This window comes from Pinus tabuliformis, chromosome 3_2, assembly GCF_031772625.1.
Source record: "Pinus tabuliformis cultivar Carrire ecotype Pingquan chromosome 3_2, CPIR1, whole genome shotgun sequence".
NCBI lineage: Eukaryota > Viridiplantae > Streptophyta > Pinopsida > Pinales > Pinaceae > Pinus > Pinus tabuliformis.
The window spans coordinates 527,242,485-527,262,946 of record NC_142302.1 but is presented as its reverse complement, the minus strand read 5'-3'; the positions used below and the strand labels follow the sequence as shown (position 1 = coordinate 527,262,946).

Below are 20,462 nucleotides of genomic sequence, written 5' to 3'. Positions count from 1 at the left end.
GTGTTTGTTGCGCTGATGTTGGACTAGATCTTTGCATAGTTGAATGGCACTTTGATTATCACACCAAAGTGTAGTCGGACGCTGCTGCTGAAAGCCAAACTCTGACAGGATTTGACGAAGCCATAGGGCTTCCTTACTAGCTTCTGCGGCACCACGATACTCTGCTTTCGCTGAAGAAAGAGAAATGGCACTTTGTTTCTTGCAAGGCCATGTAATAGGTCCTGAACCAAGAGTGAACACATAACCTACAGTAGACTTCCGATCATCAGGGTCACCAACCCAATCAGAATCAGTGAAACCAACCAATAGAGTAGATGCTTCTGCACTATAATGAATCCCAAACTGACCTGTACCTCGAACATAACGAAGTATGCTTTTCGTTGCTTTCCAATGACTTTCATGTGGGTTTTGCATAAACCAAGAAATAAGGCCAACAACAAAGGAATGGTCAGGACGAGTGTGGGTCAAATACAAAAGTTTTCCTACAAGTTGACGGTATAAGGTGGCATCAACTTCAGGGGAAGTACAAGTGACTGAAAGTTTGGCTCCAGATTGAAAGGGAGAAGGGGCTGGCTTACAGTCTTCCATGTGAAAATGGCGTAGAAGATCACATGCATACTTGGACTGGGAAAGGGAAATACCTTCCTTGGATTGCAAGACTTGAAGACCAAGAAAATAATGCAAGTGTCCCAAGTCTGTCATTTCAAACTTCTTTTGAAGGCTGGACTTCAAATGGTTTATAAGGTTGGGATCACTACCCGTAAGGATAAGATCATCAACATAAAGAACAAGAATGATAAGAGACTTGCCCACTTTCTTGGTGTAGATAGTATTGTCAGAATGACACCTAGAAAATCCAGTTTCTAAAAGAAAGCTATCCATTTTGGCATACCAAGCCCGAGGGGCTTGCTTGAGACCATAAAGAGATTTCTTAAGCCGACATACAAGGCTGGAGTCTGTTTGTATAAAGCCAGTAGGTTGTTCCATATATATTTCTTCATGCAAGTCCCCATGCAAGAAGGAAGATTTAACATCCATCTGATGGACTTCCCATTTGAAAGAGGCAGCAAGGGAAAAAACAAGGCGGATACAGTTCATTTTGCCAACAGGGGAGAAGGTTTTAGTATAGTCAATGCCTTCAACTTGTGAAAAACCCTTAGTAACAAGACGAGTTTTATGTTTATCAACTTTTCCATCTGGTCCATACTTGGTTCTATAAACCCATTTGCATCTAACAAGTTTTCGTCCCTTTGGAAGGGGAACAAGATCCCATGTATCATTTGCCAATAATGAACGCTATTCTTCATTCATAACTGCGTCCCAATCTGGATGCCCTGAAGCTTCTGCAAAGGTGTCAGGATCATAATTCGCTGAAGCTTGAGCCAGTAAAGAAGAGGCTCTATCGAACTGAGAACGTGTACGTCGTTGATCTGTAGGATCACCAGCAAGAGCACCTACTACATCTCGAGTAGCACGGACCCATTTTGGAAGCTGAGGTGCTGAAGGAGGACCCTGAGAAGGTGGGGAAGGATTGTCATCCTCACTGTCATCATCTGAAGAAGAAATATTTTCAGAAGTAGAAGGGATAGAGAGAGGTGGTACATCCACTGAACTAGGCTCGTAGGCCGATATATTTTTAGCAAACTTTACATCTCTTCTAATGATAACATATTTGGACTTAAGTGGAATAAGTCTGTATCGTTTGACATCTTCAGAATATCTAACAAAAATACATTTTTCACTCTTAGGTTCTAAAGCTTTATGTTTCTCATCTGGAATATGGGCCCATGCTTCACTTCCAAAAACACGTAAGTGACTTACATATGGTTTAATTGAGCTCCATGCTTCTTCTGGAGTGATATTCTTTAAAACCTTAGTAGGAGTGCGATTTATTATGTAATTTGCACAATTAATTGCTTCTGCCCAAAAATTAAGACTAAGTCCTTTAGATTGAAGCACACAATTAGCCATTTCCTTTAAGGTGCGATTCTTCCTTTCAGCTACACCATTTTGTTGTGGAGTATATGGAACAGTATGTTGCATTTGAATTCCATTCTCAGTGCAAAAGTTGATGAATTTGTTGTTAACATATTCTCCGCCATTATCAGATCTTCGCTTCAGAATTTGATGTCCAGATTGTTTTTCAACAAAGGCCTTAAAGGCCAAGAACATGTTAAATACTTCACTCGAGTTTTAAGAAGTATACCTAAGTGCGTCTGGAGAAATCATCAATGAAAGTTAAGAAATGCTTGTATCCAGAGAATGAAACAATTGGAATTGGACCACATAAATCACTATGCACAAGCTGTAAAGGGGCTGAGGCGTGCCAAGAGACATGTTTTTCAAAACTATCCCGATGATGTTTTCCGTGTATACATCCGGAACAAACACCATCTCTGCAAGATACCATTGGAAGACCTGTCACCATATTTTCTTTACATAGATTTTGAAGGGAGTGATAATTTAAATGACCAAATCGCTCATGGCAAAGTTTGCTCACTTCATCATTATGAGCAACAAATACCGAGGGAAGATTTCATGACCCAAAGTTGTTAAACTTATACAACCTTGTAGAATCATCAGCAATGCCAGTTGCTAAAATCTGTCTAAGACCTCTTAGGTCCTTAATTACAACACCGTGAGGTGAAAATTCAACGATTTTACCTTCACCTGAATGAGTTATCTGATATACAGATAGAAGGTTGCAGGATAAGGTTCGAACACATAATACATCATTAAATTGACCATTGTCTATATGAACAGTTCTAGTCCCTACAACACTAAGAGATATATCATCACCAACATATATATTTTTGGTGTTACAATCATTTAAAGAAGAAAACATGGCTTTGTATTTGGGCATGTGATAAAAAGCTCCAAAATCAACGAGCCAGTCATGAGAATTAGAAGAAGAAGATACATTTAGTGCATATCCAGACCGCTTCCCTTTGTTTTTATTTGCCTTATCATTTTGTTGAAATGATTTTTCATTTTCAGGCTGAAATTGCTTAGGACCCTTGTTTGGTTTAGGACCATTCTTTTTAGGATACGACTTCTTAGGATTCTTTGAATTTGGTTGCTGCTAGGCGGCTAAGGCTTTCTTAGAGGAGTTTCCAAGATTAAGAAGACCAAGATGTAAGAGTTTTTCTTGTTCTCTTATTAAAGAATCACAAAAGGCATCAAAGGAAGGGGACTTATAGTCTTTTCCTTGAGAAATGAAGGCTTCTCTTGTAAAATGGAAGGTGGAAACAAACACAGAGTAGGTTGGTCCCAACTTAGTAAGAATGGAATAGATAAGGTTAGGTGGAAACAAACAGAGAGTAGGCTAGTCCCAACTTAGTAAGAATGGAATAGATAAGGTTACCATCTTCTTTCTTAACCTTAACACCTTCCAGGAGAAGTCTAAAGGTTGCAAGGCAAAGAGCATACGCAAAAATGAAAGGTATAGATCCAGTAATAAAAAACAGAGAGCTAAATATATCGAAATAAACAGAGAGAAAATAACTAAAAATTGCAAATAAACACTATATACCTCCAGATCTTAAAAATGATGTAGCTAGGGCTACCGGAAACCTTTTCGCATCAAACGAAAGGGGTTCCTCACTGGAACAGATGCTCCTAACAAAATAGAGCAGTGCTCTCAGCTCGAAAGCAATTAGTGACAGTAGATCTAGGAAATGACAGCCGGATGCAGTTCTACCGCTTCAGATTTGGATCACCAACGGATGCGGCCCTCAAATAGCTCTGATACCATGTAGGAATTTACAGGGTAAGTTCCTTAGACAGAACACCAAAGGACACCGCTCACAAATAGATTATAGATCAATACACCAGTGTTTTTAATGTGGTTAAAACCCTTAAAGAGGGAAACAGTCCACGACTTGAGCCAACGCGGCCACTTCAGGCAATTTATTAATAAAAAAATGAAAATTTACATAAACTTCTCTCATGAACGGTTAGCCTAGAAATGACCCTCCATGCTCTTTAAATAGAGATCATGGACCAATCGGGTGTTAACCCACGGATCAAGTGTCGGTAATACCGAGGAGAGAATGAACTGTCGGATCACTACATATCGTGACCGTCGGATTGTAAGTTACAAAAGTACATAGTAAAGAAACACACTTTATCTAACTCTACACTAGACCAAGTTATACATAACTATTTCCTATGTGTCGGAATATCCTAAGTTCTAACACGTAGCAAGGGTAATTACATTACAGCAGAGGATCTGTGATATTGTCACATTGTTGTAGGTGGCAACATAACTATTTGGGCATGTTAGTATTGTTCCTGAGGTCGATTTAAAGAGAAGAAGAATCTTTTGTAAGGAGGTACTTGTAACTGTTGTTTGTACGCTGACTGGGTCACTGTGTGAAGGGACAAGTACAATGAATATGTTGCCTGAAGACTGTGGGTTAGGCCGCAGGCCATAACATCACAATCAATTTCGTATGGATATTTGAGGGCTCAAATCATTAGCATTATGCATGGAGTTGAAGTGTATAATACTGTTGAGATCTCAAACTATTAGAGGGTTGTATGATGTTGCTACAATATGAGGTTGACAGAGCTATTATCATAGCATGGATGCACGATGGTTGCAGCATTACATTGGATGCAGCATGGTGATGGAATCACCTTGGAGAATCAATTGAAGAAGTATGCCTTCACTTGAGTTCAAACCTGCAGTGCTTCTCATCAGATCTTCAACCTCATTATGTCATCTTCATGGTAAAGATCTCTACTCTTATCTTGTCAATTCAAAGTGTTGACTTCTGATGTATATGTACTATCTCTCTCTCCATTGAACTATCGAAGAATATAAGAAGAATTGATCAAGGGTTTCCCTACACTGGGGTTTGTCCCTGGCTGGCACCACATCTTGTGTCCTCTTGTCTTGGCATATCTTCTGCGATTTATGTTTATGTTCTATCTGCATTTTACTATCATACTAAATGTGATTGCTAATCTGGAATTGATATTGAGCTAATATGGAAAACTGAAGTAAATTGTGCTAAGCATAAAACATACCTAAAATTAACACAAATTATAGTGTCATGGAAATTAAATTTTGAAGAAGCATATGGCATTGGAAGAAATAAAGTCTACTTGGAGTTCTAGAAGGGACACCTAGTTGCACATCTTCACAAAGAGTTGTAAGGAGTGATCACATCATCCAGCTAGCCAAGAATAAAAGAGTTTGGTTCATCAAAAACTTGTCTACACATCATTCTAAGTACTCTACAATCGCCGATGCAGCCAATTCCATCACGAAGATTTAGAAGCAGTGTCTTAATAAGCAATAACTACAAGATTCTCAATTGAAGCTAGACAAGAGTAGGTTCACGATCATTATGCAACATCATAGAAGTCTCTCTAGCATGATATTTTGTTCCAAGCATCAATCTAACGACAAAACCAAAGTTTAACATTTGAGTGGAAGAATCAAAGAATTATTGCAGAAGTTTGTTCTACAAAAAGAGTTGGCAAAAAAATCTAGCAGTAGCATGGAAGTGTTGGAATTTCTAAGTCTAACACGTCAGAAATTCTTCCTGCATTATCTGGTTTATTTCACCTACTTGTTTATTCCTTAACAAGTTATTTAACCATATAAATACTGAAAATAAACACAAATGCAGTATCAACTCATCTACAAATCATCAATTGAAATAACAGACAAACACACAAGGGACACCGTTATTTTTGGACAATCGTCCCTGGAAAAACCCAACTTGGGAAAACCAGTCTAACAATTCTGAGGGTTTTATTATTAAGCAGCTTTCTTGAGTACAACTAGGGTGCCAAACTGGCTCACCCAACAGAGATTTCTATCTGGCAGTAATACCTCTCCTCGAAAGCGGATATACAGCAAGTCTGCCCCACGAAAAATCCTTTCAGCCCTTCTCCAAGGCTCTACGTCAGCGCTACTAGCCTCTGCGTAGCTCTAGAACCCCCTGCATCAGCCCTCTGCCTCTCTATGTCAGCTCTCTGGCCTTTTGTGTCACCCACGCATGCCCCTCAACCTCTGCGCAGTCACTAGATGCCTCTGCATATCCTCCTCAATCACTGCGCTGGCCCTCTAGCACTATCTCTACCTCTTTGCTATGTACTCACTGCCCCTCGCTGCAACTCAAATCACTTGTTCGAATTTTCTCAGCAAACCTCGCTTCAGAAAATCGAACTAACTGATCAATCTTGGTGTGTCTCCAACTAACCCTCAAGCCTCCTCTTATACTTTTCCTGTTGAGTCTTCAAGGGCCGAGATTAAGTCTCTAATCAACGACTACGATTAGATTTGGCTTGATCCATGTCATTAAGAACATTCTCACTCAGTTTTATATTAATACCTGATGAACGCCAGTATTGCAGCAAGGATGCTGCAACTCCTAGGCTACCAGCTTTACTTATCAACCCAAGGTTCATACAAACTTGGAGGTGACAGTGCTATATGCACAAGTAAAAGTGAAGGTCCTGCCTGTTGTCACTATTCATTCGGCGAGAGACCCCAGGGGTTCCAAGCCAGACATCTATAGAGTCAGAAGAAGCTTGATTATTTGATGGAAGAAGAGAAAACCTATTCGAAGAAAGCTACACTACTGTAGTAATGAAGAAAACAACATGTAATGCTAAATCACACCATATCCTAATTAACCATTTAAACCAGTGTTTTACGAAACGGCCGTACCGAAACGGAAACAGCCGTTTCGTTCCGAGTTATTAAAAAAAATTTTGAAACGGCCTTTGACCCGGCTCGGTTGACCGGGTCAGCTATGACCCGGCCGAGTCAGCCAATGACTCGGTCGGGTCATAGCTGACCCGGTCAACCCGGCCGGGTCCCGTCAAAAAACGGCCGAGTCATAGCAGACCGGCTGGGCAGCGATTTAACCAAAAAAAAAATACTTTTTTGCTGATTTGGAGCTGAGTTAGTTAGGGTTTGTGGACATGAAAAGGTTATTGTGATTTGTTAAATGCATTTGGGGTCCATTTCCCCCTCCCAAACTCTATTTAAGACAGCCAAATGCTCTCATTTCACTCACAGCAGTCTTATGCATTTGAGTGAGAGTCTTCTTTGAGAGTTAGCGAGCAGTTCTTGAGCTTGTTTTGGAGCAGCAGTGAGGAGTCTTGGAGGAGCATTGTAGCTGGAGTGAGGAGCTTCGTGGGCAGCCATTTGGAGCAGCATTGAGGAGCTGATTTTTGGAGCAAGTTTGAGGAGGCAGTTTGTGCCTGGAGGTATTTTTTTCCACCTCTATAAATCTGTTTTTACTTATTAAATTTTAGGTGCATATAAAGATAGCTTAGAGAGTGTTTTTAGTCAAATAAATGAACATTGAATCAATTTTTATTTTTTTTTTTCATTTTCAGATTGTTTTCCTAGTCAAAAAATGGCACCTAGAGCAAAAGATGCTGCTTGGGCATATGTTGAAATGGTTGATGATGAGATGTGTTGCAAGTTTTGCCATAGGAAAATTAAGTCAGGTCCTGGGGGGATTCATAGGCTGAAACAACACTTGGCAGGGATTAAAGGCAATATTACTGCATGTAAATCCCCCGAAATTGGGGAGATTAGAAAGACTTTGTTGGAAAGCTTTGAAAAATTTCAAGAAGAAAAGACTAGGCAAAAAGAGATACAGGCTGAAATTGGGAGGAAGAGGGAGATACAAAGAATGATGGCTGCCAACCCCCACTATGAGTTTGAGGGTTCTTCCTCTATCCCTCAAACTGATGCATCAAACCCTTTCCGTTATGTTCCTCCCTCTTTTGCTTCTGTTCAAGATAAGGGAAAGGGTAGAATGAAGGGTGATGGGACTATCAAAAGTTTTTTCACTCACTCAGGCTCCTCTCCATCAGATGCACATGGTCCTGAAGTTAGTAAAGGTCTTTCTCAGCCCACTTTAGATGACCATTGGAAGAAAGAATTGAGGGAGACTGCTTGTGACTACATAGCTAGATGGTGGTATGATGCTGATATCCCCTTTAATGCTGCTCGTTCACCATATTATGAGCCTATGTTTGAGGCCATACATGCTGCTGGAAAAGGCTTCAAAGGCCCTACTATGCAAGAGCTAAGGGGGTTTCGTTTGCAGAAAGAAATTACATCAATTAATGAGTATTTGCAAGATTTCAAGGAATCATGGGCAAGAACAGGGTGTACCATCATGTCAGATGGATGGACTGATCAAAGAAACCGTACCATCATAAACTTTCTTGTCTTCTGCCCACAGGGAACCATGTTTTTAAAATCAGTTGATGCATCTGATAAGGTAAAAGATGGCCACTTGTTGTTTCAGCTATTGGATGAGGTTATTCAGGGTGTGGGGGTGGCTAATGTTGTTCAAATCATCACAGACAATGCCTCTAACTATGTTCTTGCTGGTAGACTGTTAGAGGAAAAACACAAGACCATCTTTTGGACCCCATGCGCTGCACATTGCATAGACCTCATGCTTGAGGATATTGGGAAATTAGATTGGGTCAGAAACACTGTAGATAATGCCAAAAGCATAACAAAATTTATCTACAATCATACACTGGTTTTGAGTGTCATGAGGAAACACACTGGAGGCAAGGATATTATTAGGCCTGCCATCACTAGATTTGCTACACATTTTTTGACATTGCAATCTATGCTTTCCCAACATAGAAACTTGCAAAAGATGTTTTCCAGTGATGATTGGAATAATAGCAGTTGGTCTAACAAACCAGAAGGCAGAGAATTGAGAAGGAAAGTCCATGATGAAACTTTTTGGAGAAAGGCAACAGAGATTGTGAAGGTTGCTGAGCCACTAGTTAAGGTGTTGCGGTTGGTGGATGGGGAAAGGTTGGCTATGGGCTTCATTTATGAGGCTATGGATCAAGCAAAGGAGCAAATAAAGGCAACATACAAGGATAGAGTGGCAAAGTATGGGCCCATTTGGGCAATCATTGATGAAAGATGGAACAATCAACTCCATCGCCCTATACATGCAGCTGGGTATTTTTTGAACCCACGGTATCATTATAAAGCTAAGGAGTCAGGAGCTTTGAGGGGGGAGGTCAGAGATGGACTGGTTGATTGCATTGAGCGCATGGTCCCATCGGAGTCTGATCAGCTACTGATACATCAGCAGGTCACATCCTTCAGCAATGCAACAGGTACCTTTGGGAAGAACCTAGCAAAGATTGCAAGAGAAGCAGATGAGCCAGGTAAACAAAAATTTCAATTTTCAATTTCTCAATTTCAAGTTAGATATAATTTGTAATTTTGTTGAGCTTCAGCCTTCATCTAACTCATAATTCATTACACTCCTATGTTTTTTGCAGCACAATGGTGGGAGGCCTTTGGTGGCCAGTGCCCTGAATTGCAAAGGTTTGCAATTCGTATTTTGAGTCAAACTTGCAGTGCATCTGGGTGTGAGCGCAATTGGTCTGTCTTTGAGAGGATTCACACAAAGAAGAGAAACCATTTGGAGCAAAAACGGTTGAATGATCTAGTTTTTGTCCAATACAACCTTCGGCTCAGACGGAACCAATTGTTGAACAAAAGACCTGATTCAGATCCCATTGTGTTGGAAGACATTGATCCAACATCAGATTGGGTAGTGGAGAGTCGTCTACCAGAGTTTGATCCTGATGAGGATCTTGATGAAATTGATGTTGGAGATCCACTGCAGCGTGTTCAGTTGAATGCAGATCCCAATCCACCAGCCTCAATCTCACAGCCAGCTAGTAGGACTCCAGTTGTAGGTGCTTCGCCTTCCTCTGCTCAGCCACGACAGAAGCGCAGCCGCATTTTTACTCTATCTCAGCTTGCATCTGCTGCACAGCCTAGTGGTACTGGTACTGGCACCACTTCTACAGTTGCAGTTGGAGACGATGATGATGAGGAGGAGCCATGGGGCCCCTTGTCTGGCTCTGATGATGATGATCCAGAGATTGGTCGAGATGATCTTGGCTCCTCTGGCAGTAGCCAGTAGCTACTAGCCTCCTTGGTTATTTGTATTTTGTTTTGACTCTTGAGTCTTTGATCATGTATGACAGACTACAGTTGACTATGTATTTACTATTGCCATTGGGTACACCGTACCATTTTGATATAATGGATTGGTTCATGAGCCTACTTTGATCATATGTTGTCTTCCATGTATATTATAATGTTGTGTGTTTGGAAACTTGAATGAAAATCTTTAAAATTATGTTTAAAATATTTAAAATTATGTTTTTTTATAAAAAAAATAAATATTTAATGTATTTTTTACAACGACCGAGTCATTGAAATCGAGCCGGCCGAGTCATTGCCGTTTCCGAGTCCGAGTCCGAGTCGATCCTCGGCCGAGTCCGAATCCGAGTCCGTTTTGTAAAACATTGATTTAAACAACTGTGCTAAGCAAAATTGCTAAATCATCACTAACCTAATGCTGTTATCTAAGCTACAGAAGTAAAGAGCGTCAAACCATACTAATGAGTAAGCAAGTTTAACTAAACTAAATAGGTTTTCACATTTTTGGTTTTTTTAGGCAAAATCAAGTATGCAAATTAATTGTTCTTGTGGATGTGACAGGTGGATGGAAGGTGATTGAGGATGGCTAAAAGGCTTATGGAGTGGTTGGATGGTGTGGAAGGGTCCTATGACACTTTTTGTGACTTCCTAGAGGTTCCCCATCAATTTGGCCTCAAAATAGGTCGTTTCAGGAAAGCCCACAGGATGTACTAGAAACCTACAGGATGATCCTGTAGAAATTATAGGAAACCTATAGGATATGACCGAGAGCTAATTGTGAGGTGTTGGAAAGCTTGGAAAGCTTGGAAAAGGTGTGATGAGTGGGATGGGGTGTTAGAAAGTCTAGGAGCACTCGAGAGTCAATATCCAAGATCAGAGATGGCTCGATTCGCTCAATGTATCTAGGGGAATTTTAATGAAAAATGACAAAAAAACTAGCGAGGGTGATGGTGGAACAAGAGATGGCTAGGGTGGATGAAGTGGAAGGTAGCTGTTGGTGATGAAGTCTGGGTCTCCTCCTGAAGTACCTGTTGTGCTTAAAACATGTGTGTTTTTCAAGAACTATGCAACAAGATACATTTTCATAAACTAGAAAAGCATGAACCAATTCCCTATATTATGCATGAAGAGAGTGCTGAAGGGAATGAAAGCATGAGTGAGATCTTATTGCAGAAATGGAGTAATGGAAAAAGATGACAATGAAATGAACCAAATGTTGAATCAAGACAACAAACTCCAAAGCTCATGCAAGAACTAGAAATCTGTGTTTTTGGGGTTGTTGAAGGGTCTCTTCCTCAAGTCATGGTCCCAGAGGGAGGAAGTGAGGCTGAGACACCTGCTGACAACCTTATGGTGATCCTTTTTCTCCTTGCTAACCTGCTAATTGAAAGAAGGCACAAATGGAAGCAAACTAACATACAACCAATCTAATCTACACTGCTGTAATGGAAATGCAGCTACTAAGCAAATGAACAATTAAACTATGAATCTATGCTAGCATACATGTACAATAAAGAGGAGCCTTGGCTGCTAGGGTTGGGCCCTAACCCAAGAGCTTCAGCCCTCTGAGTTAACTCAGTGCTGGCTCAAAACAAAACTCATTCTTATTATCAAAACAATGGATTACATCAAAAACTGTCACAAGTCTTGCAGCTCGAAAATAGAGTAGAGTTTTACAATAAAAAATCTGAATCCTACTGAGGTCCTAGGCCTCTCTACTTATACATCTGAAGTCTCCAACAACTTCCTTAAAATTAGGGAGGCTTGGCTCCCAAACTCAAGATAAACTAGTGCTTTGTCTTTCACTTGCTCGGATGCCTTCTAGTCCTCATGATTTGGCTGTTTGCACTCCGAGCTGATGGAGGAATATTCAAATCGCGGGGCAGTAAATGACGAGGATTTTCCTCCTATAATTTCTCTCCCTTGTGCCATTCGAGTTTTGACCAAGGTATTTGCCAAAATTCCTTGCTTTTATCCTTTAATCCTGCATTAAATGCACATTAGACCACAAAGCAAAATATCCAACTCTAACTCATCTCATAAACAAAATATAATCAAAAGTATGCAATAAGTTATGAGAATAGTTGGTTTGACTAAGCTAGGAGGTGAATTAAGGCCGATATAATTACCCAATGATGAGGCTCATCAATACCCATTAATATTTTAATTTTCCTAAGTTTAGACTTAGGATTCCCATTACAAATATTAATTATTTTAATATCTCTCTAACCGGGTGGAATTTCCCCAAACCATTTCTAGGTCTTGGAAATCTCATGTGTTTTAGCCTCTCCACCAATTTTCATGGCTAGAGCACATCTGATGCTACCCCAAATCAACATTCCCTCTTAGCGAGGAATGTGCTTTAGTAATGCTCCACCCCTGAACATCACACTGATCATTCGACATCGGTACTTGTGCTGATGCTTGGCCTGTTGCCCAACATCCTCTGCAATGTTACTTCCTGTACTGCTACCCATGGCTCTGCCACTGCAGCTGCTACATCTGTATTGCAGCTCCCTCTGCATCTGTGCTACTGCTGGTCCTTCCTCCCAACACTGCATCTGCACTGTAGCTCTCTCTCAACATGATGCATCGTGTTGCCCATAGCACTACCACTGCTAACTGCTGCACTGCAACTTAGTTACCGAGAAGTAAGTAACTGATCTACCCAACCACTGACATCCTTGTCGGTCTGGAAGCCCCCTGATGCTGAAGATACCTCTGTTGCTATCCTATGCTCCCTTTGTTGCCTCTGCGCCTGCAACACCTTTGTGCCTCTTGCATTGCTGCAACCACCTCTGTGCCTCTCTACATTGTTGCAACCATCTCTGTGCCTCTCACATTGCTGCAACTCCCACTACGTTGCTACAAACCTCTGCACTGTAGCACTGCCTTGTTGCTCCATTCGTATCTTACTTCTACCAACATCCATCATCTTGCCACTGTCATTCGGGGCTCCCGTAGCCGGATATGATCCAAGAGTTTGGGTACCTTAAGGATCTTGCCCCACATCTTCTGTAGTCCTCCTGACTATAGCGCAATGTCACCCCACCTCTTCTCTAGAGGTGCATGAGCACTGATGAAACAGTCGTCATCCGTCTCGACTTCTTTCTCTCCCTTAGTCGGAGCTGCCTTGGAGTCAGAAGCCTCTCCCTTATTCTTCTTCCTGGGACACTGGGTTGCATAATGACCCAATTCCCCACAATGGAAGCACTTTACCTTGGAGATGTCCTTCTTCTTCCTCTTCCCCTGCTATCCCGCAGATGCCAGAGTTGCATCCTCCTCCTCCTCTTTCTTGATTCGACCTCCTTTGCTGCTACCCCCCGCCTTGGTTAGCCGTCTGATCTCTTCTTGGTGAAGAGCTACCCACATCTCTTCCCATCCTGGAAGAGTCGCTTTGCCCAAAATGCTTTGGACAAATGTCTCCCAATCCTTGGAAATTGCATTTAGGGTGGTCCTCACCATGAACTCTTGATCTGGCTTGGCCCCTATGGAAGTAAGTTGGCCCTGAATCTCTTGCAACCTGCTGAGGTATAGATCTATCTGCTCCCCCTTCTGCATCTGATACGACCGCCGTTGTTTCTCCAGTATAGCATCTTCCTCTGCACGGAAGTGCCTTGATACAATGTCGTCAAGGTATCCCACATCTCCTTTGTCATGTTCTCTCGACAATAAGTTGTTCTACATGATCCTTGACCCCATCAAGGATTATGCACTTTGCCTTTGCCATTGCATCCTCATACCTTTCATTTTCAGCTGGGTCGACTAGAATAGCCATGGTTCTAAAGGCAAAGCCCTTGGTGCGATGTCTATCCAGAACAGATAGGATCTTGGCCTTCTACATGACAAAGTTGGAGGTCCCATCCAACCTGTCCTGATCCCTCAGTCCGTTCATTGCCATCTCTGCTCTTCTCCTGGACTCCCTCTGAGTCTCGACTTCCCTCCTGGAAGTTCTCTCCTAAACTCCCTCTAAGTCTCGATTTCCCTCTTGGAAATCCTCCTACCGACTGTCAATCCGCTCCTCTCCGATCCTCTTTGCAACTACAACTCGAATCCGGACTTCTTGGTTAGATATTCCTCAAGGGAGCGGCTCCCTCTACCTTGGTTCTATCCCGTTAGGTACTGTTATGCTTCGACACCAACAACACCCCACTAGCTTCCCAATCCACAATCTACCCACAACCCCCTAGGCCCCAGCAGCTGAAGAAACTGAGCCTCTTAGCTCTGCACAATCTCGACAAGGCTGAATTGCTCCTCTGGCCAACTACGTCAAGCCTACCTGACTAAGTAGGATGACATGGCTCTTCGTGAGCCTCTTTTGCCTCTCTCTACCTCTGCGCTGACCCTCTCTCTGGCTCGAAATGATAACGCAGGCCCTCTGTGTCACTCCTTCACTGTTGCCTTCTGCATAGGAACAACTTTGTTTCTCGGGACAGTTGTTTCTGCTGCAAATTTTCTGATTAAGTTGGTGCCTTCAGCTCTCCTGTGATTTGCAATGCTCTGATACCATGTTGGACTTTCTAAGTCTAACATGTCAGAAATTCTTCCTACATTATCTGGTTTATTTCACCTACTTGTTTATTCCTTAACAAGTTATTTAACCATATAAATATTGAAAATAAACACAAATGCAGTCTCAACTTATCTACAGATCATCAACTGAACTAACAGGCAAACACAAAAGGGACATCGTTATTTTTGGACAATCATCCCTGGAAAAACCCAACTTGGGAAAACCGGTGTAGTAGTTCTGAGGGTTTTATTATTAAGCAGCTTTCTTGAGTACAACTAGGGTGCCAAACTAGCTCACCCAACAGAGATTTCTATCTAGCAGTAATACCTCTCCTCGGAAGCAGATATTCAGCAAGTCTGCCCCACGAAAAATCCTTCCAGCGCTTCTCCAAGGCTTTGCATCAGCCCTGCTAGCCTTTGCGTAGCTCTGGAAACCCCCTGCGTTAGCCCTCTGCCTCTCTGTGTTAGCTCTCTGGCCTTCTGCGTCACCCACGCAGGCCCCTCAATCTATGCGCAGTCACTAGCTGCCTCTGCGTGGCTCCTGCTACCTCTGTGTAGCCTCCTCAATCATTGTGTTGGCCCTCTAGCACTATCTCTGCCTCTTTGCTATGTACTCACTGCCCCTCGCTGCAACTCAGATCACTTGTTCGAATTTTCTCAGCAAACCCCGCTCTAGAAAATTGAACTGACTGATCAATCTTGGTGTGTCTCCAACTGACCCTCAAGCCTCCTCTTATACTTTTCTTGTTGAGTCTTCAATGGCCGAGATTAAGTCTCTAATCAACAACTAAGATTAGATTTGGCTTGATCCATGTCATTTAGAACATTCTCACCCAGTTTTATTTTAATCCCAGTGTTGCAAACATCTCGATAACATCCCGATTTTATCTTGAAATCATGATTTTTTGGCCAAGCTGATGTTTGCCAATTTTTACCAATATTTTGATGGTATTTTGATTTTGCCGATGTTTACTGATATTTTCCCGATTTTTACGATTTTTTGGTTTTCCGAACCCTTGTCGATTTTATCCCGATGCTGATGTTTGCAACATTGATTAATGCCCATTAATATTTTAATTTTCCTTAGTTTAAACTTAGGAACCCCATTAAAAATATTAATTATTTTAATATCTCTCTAACTGGGTGGAATTTCCCCAAACCATTTCTAGGTCTTGGAGATCTCATGTGCTTTAGCCTCTCCACCAATTTTCATGGTTAGAGCACATCCGATGCTACCCCAAATCAACAGGAAGCATAAATGAGGAGGAATCAAATCATTTTGCATTTCATAGGCATCATCTTCAAGGAAGATTAAAAGAAGCAGTTTTGTCAAAGAAGTCAGTTGGGAGCTTGGAAGGAAGAAGTATACTTATCGTAAACATCTTGCAATAAGCTAAGAGGACTCATATTTTCAAAAGGAGTTGACGAAAGAACATGATATACTTGGGAAAAAAGGTTAATAGTAAAGGCATATTACGTCTTGATCACAAAGTTGAAAAGAAAGCCAAAACATTTAAGATCCTCCTAGATGGTTATCACAGCAGCAAAACACATCATTAGCAGAACTTTTGTTGACACTAGTGTTTTCCGAAACGGCCAAGCCGACTCCAATTCGGTTGGGCCAGACCGAGCCAAGGCCTGGTCGGGTCGCCTCGGTGGATGAAACAGAATGGGTGGCTGGTTTGTTACTGAGCCAGCCGAGTCAGTGACCGACTCGGCCGGCTCAGTAACAAACCGATCGGCTCGGCTAAGCCTGATATAAATCGATCGGCTCGGTCACCTACGCACACGCATGGCCAGAGAAGTCTTTTGGGGGGGGGGGGGGAGAAATTGGACCCCACAACCAATTCTAATTTGCTTTAGGGTGATTTTGAGGTCCTTTTACCTCTCCCAACCCTATAAAAGCTACCCAACCCCTCTCATTTCCTCACAGCTATCTCATTGCATTTGAGTAGCAGTGAGGAGTCTTGGGAAAGCATTGTAGCAGCAGTGAGGAGCTTCTTGCGCAACCATTGGAGCAACATTGAGGAGTTGTTTTGTTGGAGCAGCATTGAGGAGGCGGTTTGTGCTTAGAGGTATTATTTTTTTTACTTCTAAAATCTATTTTTTGCTTATTTAATTTTTTGTGCAAATTTGGAAATTGAAAAGAGTTTTTTTTGTAAAAGAAATGAACATTGAAGCAATGTTATTTTTTTGTTTTAATTTTCAGATTTTTTTCCTTTCATTTCCAAGTCAAACAATGGCTCCTAGAGTGAAAGATGTTGCTTGGACATATGCTGAAATAGTTGATAATCAAATGCATTGCAAATTTTGTCATAAAAAAATTAACGAGGGTCGTGGGGGCATTCATAGGCTGAAACAACACTTGGTTGGTATTAGAGACCAAATTACCCCATGTGCAACACCATCAATACAAATTGAGGAAATTAGGAAGGAGTTGTTAAATAGTTTTACGAAGTTTCAGGAAGAAAAAGCTAGGAAAAATGAAATAGAGGTTGAAATTGGGAGGAAGAGGAGTATACAACAAATGATGGCCACCAACCCCCATTTTGATTTTGAGGGCTCTTCATCTATCCCTTGTACTAATGCATCCAACCCCTTCCACTATGTTCCTCCCTCTTTGGATTCCATGCAAGAAAAAAAGGGTAAGGGTAAAATGAAAAAGAAGGGGGATATGAATATCAAAAGTTATTTCACTATCACACCCTCCTCTCCATCAGATGCACATGGTCCTCAAGCTATTAAAAGTCATATGCAGCTCACTGTAGATGACCATTGGAAGAAAGAATTGAGGGAGACTGCATGTGATTACATAGCTAGATGGTGGTATGACACTGATATCCCCTTCAATGCTTCCTGTTCACCATATTATGAGCCTATGTTTGATGTCATATTTGTTGTTGGAAAGGGCTTCAAATGCCCTACTATGCATCAGTTGAGGGGGTCTCGTTTGCGAAAAGAAATTTCTTCCATTGATGAGTATGTGAAAGATTTCAAAAGCTCATGGGCAAAAATAGGATGTACCATCATGTTAGATGGATGGATTGATCAAAGGAACCGTACCATCATAAACTTTCTTATCTTTTTCCCACAGGGAACCATGTTTCTAAAATTAGTTGATGCATCTGATAGGGTGAAAGATGGACAATTGTTGTTTTAGCTATTGGATGAGGTTGTTGAGGAGGTGGGGGTGGCTAATGTTGCTCAAATCATCACAGATAATGCCTCTAACTATGTTCTTGCTGGTAAATTGTTAGAGGAAAAACACAAAACCATCTTTTGGACCCCATGTGCTACACATTGCATAGACCTCATGCTTGAGGATATTGGCAAATTAGATTGGGTCAAGAACACTGTAGAGCATGCCAAAGGCATAACAAAATGTATCTGACCATTCATGGATTTTGAGCCTGATGAGGAAACACACAGGGGGTAAGGGGATATTATTAGGTCTGCCATCACTACATTCGCAACTCATTTTTTTGACATTGCAATCTATGCTTTCCCAACATAGAAACTTGCAAAAATTGTTTTCCAATGATGAATGGAATGAAAGCAATTGGTCTCACAAACATGATGGCAAAGATTTGAAGAAGAAAGTTAATGAAGAAATATTTTGGAAAAAGGTAGCAAAGATTGTGAAGGTTGTTGAGCCACTGGTTACGGTGTTGTGGTTTGTGGATGGGCAAAGATTGGCTATGGGCTTCATTTATGACGCTATGGATCAAGCAAAGGATCAAATAAAGACAACATACAAGGATAGAGTGGCTAAGTATGGGCCCATTTGGGCAATCATTGATGAAAGATGGAACAATCAACTCCATCGCCCTATACATGCAGCTAGGTATTTTTTGAATCCAAGGTATTATTATAAAGCTCTGGAGACAGGAGATTTGGTGGGGAGGTTAGAGATGGATTGATTGATTGCATTGATTGCATAGTCTTTATGGAGAGTGATCAGCTGGAGATACATCGACAAATCACTTTTTTCAGCAAAGCCACATGTACCTTTGGCAAGAACCTAGCAAGGATTGCAAGGAAAGCAGATGAGCCAGGTAAACAAACAATTTCAATTTTCAAATTCTTATTTTGTTAAATTGTTTATAATTTTAAAGTTGGATATAATTTGTAATTTTGTTGAGCTAACTCATTACAAAACTATGTTTTTTGTAGCACAATGGTGGGAGGCATTTGGTAGCCATTGTCCTCAATTGTAGAAGTTTGCAATTCGTATTTTAGTCAAATTTGCAGTGCCACTAGGTGTGAGCGCAATTGGTCTCTCTTTGAGAGAATTCACACGAAGAAGAGAAACTGTTTGGATAAAAAATGGTTAAATGATCTAGTCTATGTCCAATACAACCTCCAGCTCAGACGCAACCAATTGTTGAACAAAAGACCTTATTCAAATCCTATTGTGTTGGAAAATATTGATCCAACATCAGATTGGGTAGTGGAGAGTCATCCAGCGGAGTTTGATTTTGATGAGGATCTTGATTTGGATTTACAGACGGAGGCATTAGTTGAAGAAAATGTTCGGTTGAATGCGGATCCACTTGTAACAGCCTCAGGCCCAGCCCCAAGTCTTCCAGTTGCAGGCGCTTCCTCAACTCAGCCTGTTAGGTCCCTATACTACTAGTGTAACCCCCTATTGTTATTAGTACAACCCCCTTATTATATTGTTGTGCCCATGTAGTCCCCATATTGTTATTATTGTGCCCCATAGAAGCCCACTATTGTTATTATTGTGCCCTTACATTATTATTGTTATGTCGGCTCTGATTATATTATGACCCTTTAGACTCCTATATATAGTAAGGAGGTCTTGTTATTTGTATCATCCAAAAATTGTTCATTTGCGTAATGTAAAGGAGGTTGCCCCCTCGAAGAGACTTATTTTGAAGGCGTTTATCTATCTTTTCTATCTTATTGTGAGTTGGTTTCATAACATTTGGTATCAGAGCTTTAGATTCTAGGGTTTCGCTGCTCCAAACAGGTCATCTTGGCATTTTCGCTATAGAGTTTTTTTTGGAACGTTTCATAAGTTAAAAAAAAACCCATTTAAGACAACATCTCGCTGAACCTCGGGTCCAAATTTAAGATCATCTCACTATATTCTCGGAGATATAATCTGAGGAAGTTAGGGTTTTGCAAGCTCTAGAATTCCATTTCAAATAAGTCATCATGGAATTTTCGCTATAATTGTTTTTCTACAAAGTTTCAGATTCTGAAATTAAAACCCATTTTAGCCGAAAACTTGGTGAAGCTCGGGCCCGAATTTCAAATCTTATTTTGTTATATTTTTGGAGATACTGTCCAAGACATTTAGGGTTTCTACAAGCTCCTGAAATATATCCCAAATAGGTGACCTTGGGCAAATCATCATAACTTTATCTTTGAGAATCAGATTGAAATTTCGTAAGACGTTACAGAAAGAGGACGGACTGTAGTATTCTACGTATCAGTTTTAGGTCCTAAGGTTGAAACAGTGACATGTGGCACTTCGTACAAGTTCGCTCTACTAAACCAGTCTATAATCAGGTCATCGTGGGAGATTTGACATAACTCTTCCTTGAAGAATCCAATCTTGATAAGATTTGTGGGGTTAGAAAGAGGATTCAAAGGGCTACTGCAAGACGCAATTTCAGAACTTGGAGATCTGAAATTACAGAGTTACGGTCGTTTCAAGATCGAGCTCCTAAAATCAAGAAAAGGCGATATGAGGAAGTTTGATGTCAAGGATCCATTAAATTGGATACTACAAATGGAGCAAATATTTTGATCTACATGAGGTGCAACTATTACAAAATGTATGTATTGCATCTTTATATTTAGAACCGAATCAATTTTTATGGTATGAAGGGCTTTATTCTCGTAAACCACTTGTCACATGGTCAATTTTCATGCAGGAAATGATAGCACATTATGAGGATACAAAGAGAAACACCTTCTTTAGCCAATTGATAAATCTCAA

At 41.0% G+C, this 20,462-nt stretch overlaps 2 protein-coding genes across 4 annotated transcripts in view; one reads left to right on the top strand and one right to left on the bottom strand.

Moving 5' to 3' along the window:
- The window catches only part of LOC149181620 (putative zinc metalloprotease EGY1, chloroplastic), a 387,966-nt gene that overhangs the window by 49,930 nt on the left and 317,574 nt on the right, over positions 1-20,462 (bottom strand). The gene's annotated exons all lie outside the window — the stretch shown is intronic.
- Positions 7,199-10,273, top strand: LOC149181621 (uncharacterized). The gene is made up of 2 exons (XM_089418366.1): positions 7,199-9,186; positions 9,304-10,273. Exons 1-2 carry the CDS (start codon positions 7,386-7,388, stop codon positions 9,954-9,956), a joined length of 2,454 nt encoding a protein of 817 aa, XP_089274492.1. The 5' UTR covers positions 7,199-7,385; the 3' UTR covers positions 9,957-10,273.

Excerpts from the sequence above, each read along its gene's own strand:
- LOC149181621 (XM_089418366.1), top strand. The coding sequence starts at position 7,386 with ATGGCACCTAGAGCAAAAGATGCTGCTTGGGCATATGTTGAAATGGTT. Across the intron at positions 9,187-9,303 it reads AAGAGAAGCAGATGAGCCAG|CACAATGGTGGGAGGCCTTT; the intron begins GTAAACAAAAAT and ends TGTTTTTTGCAG.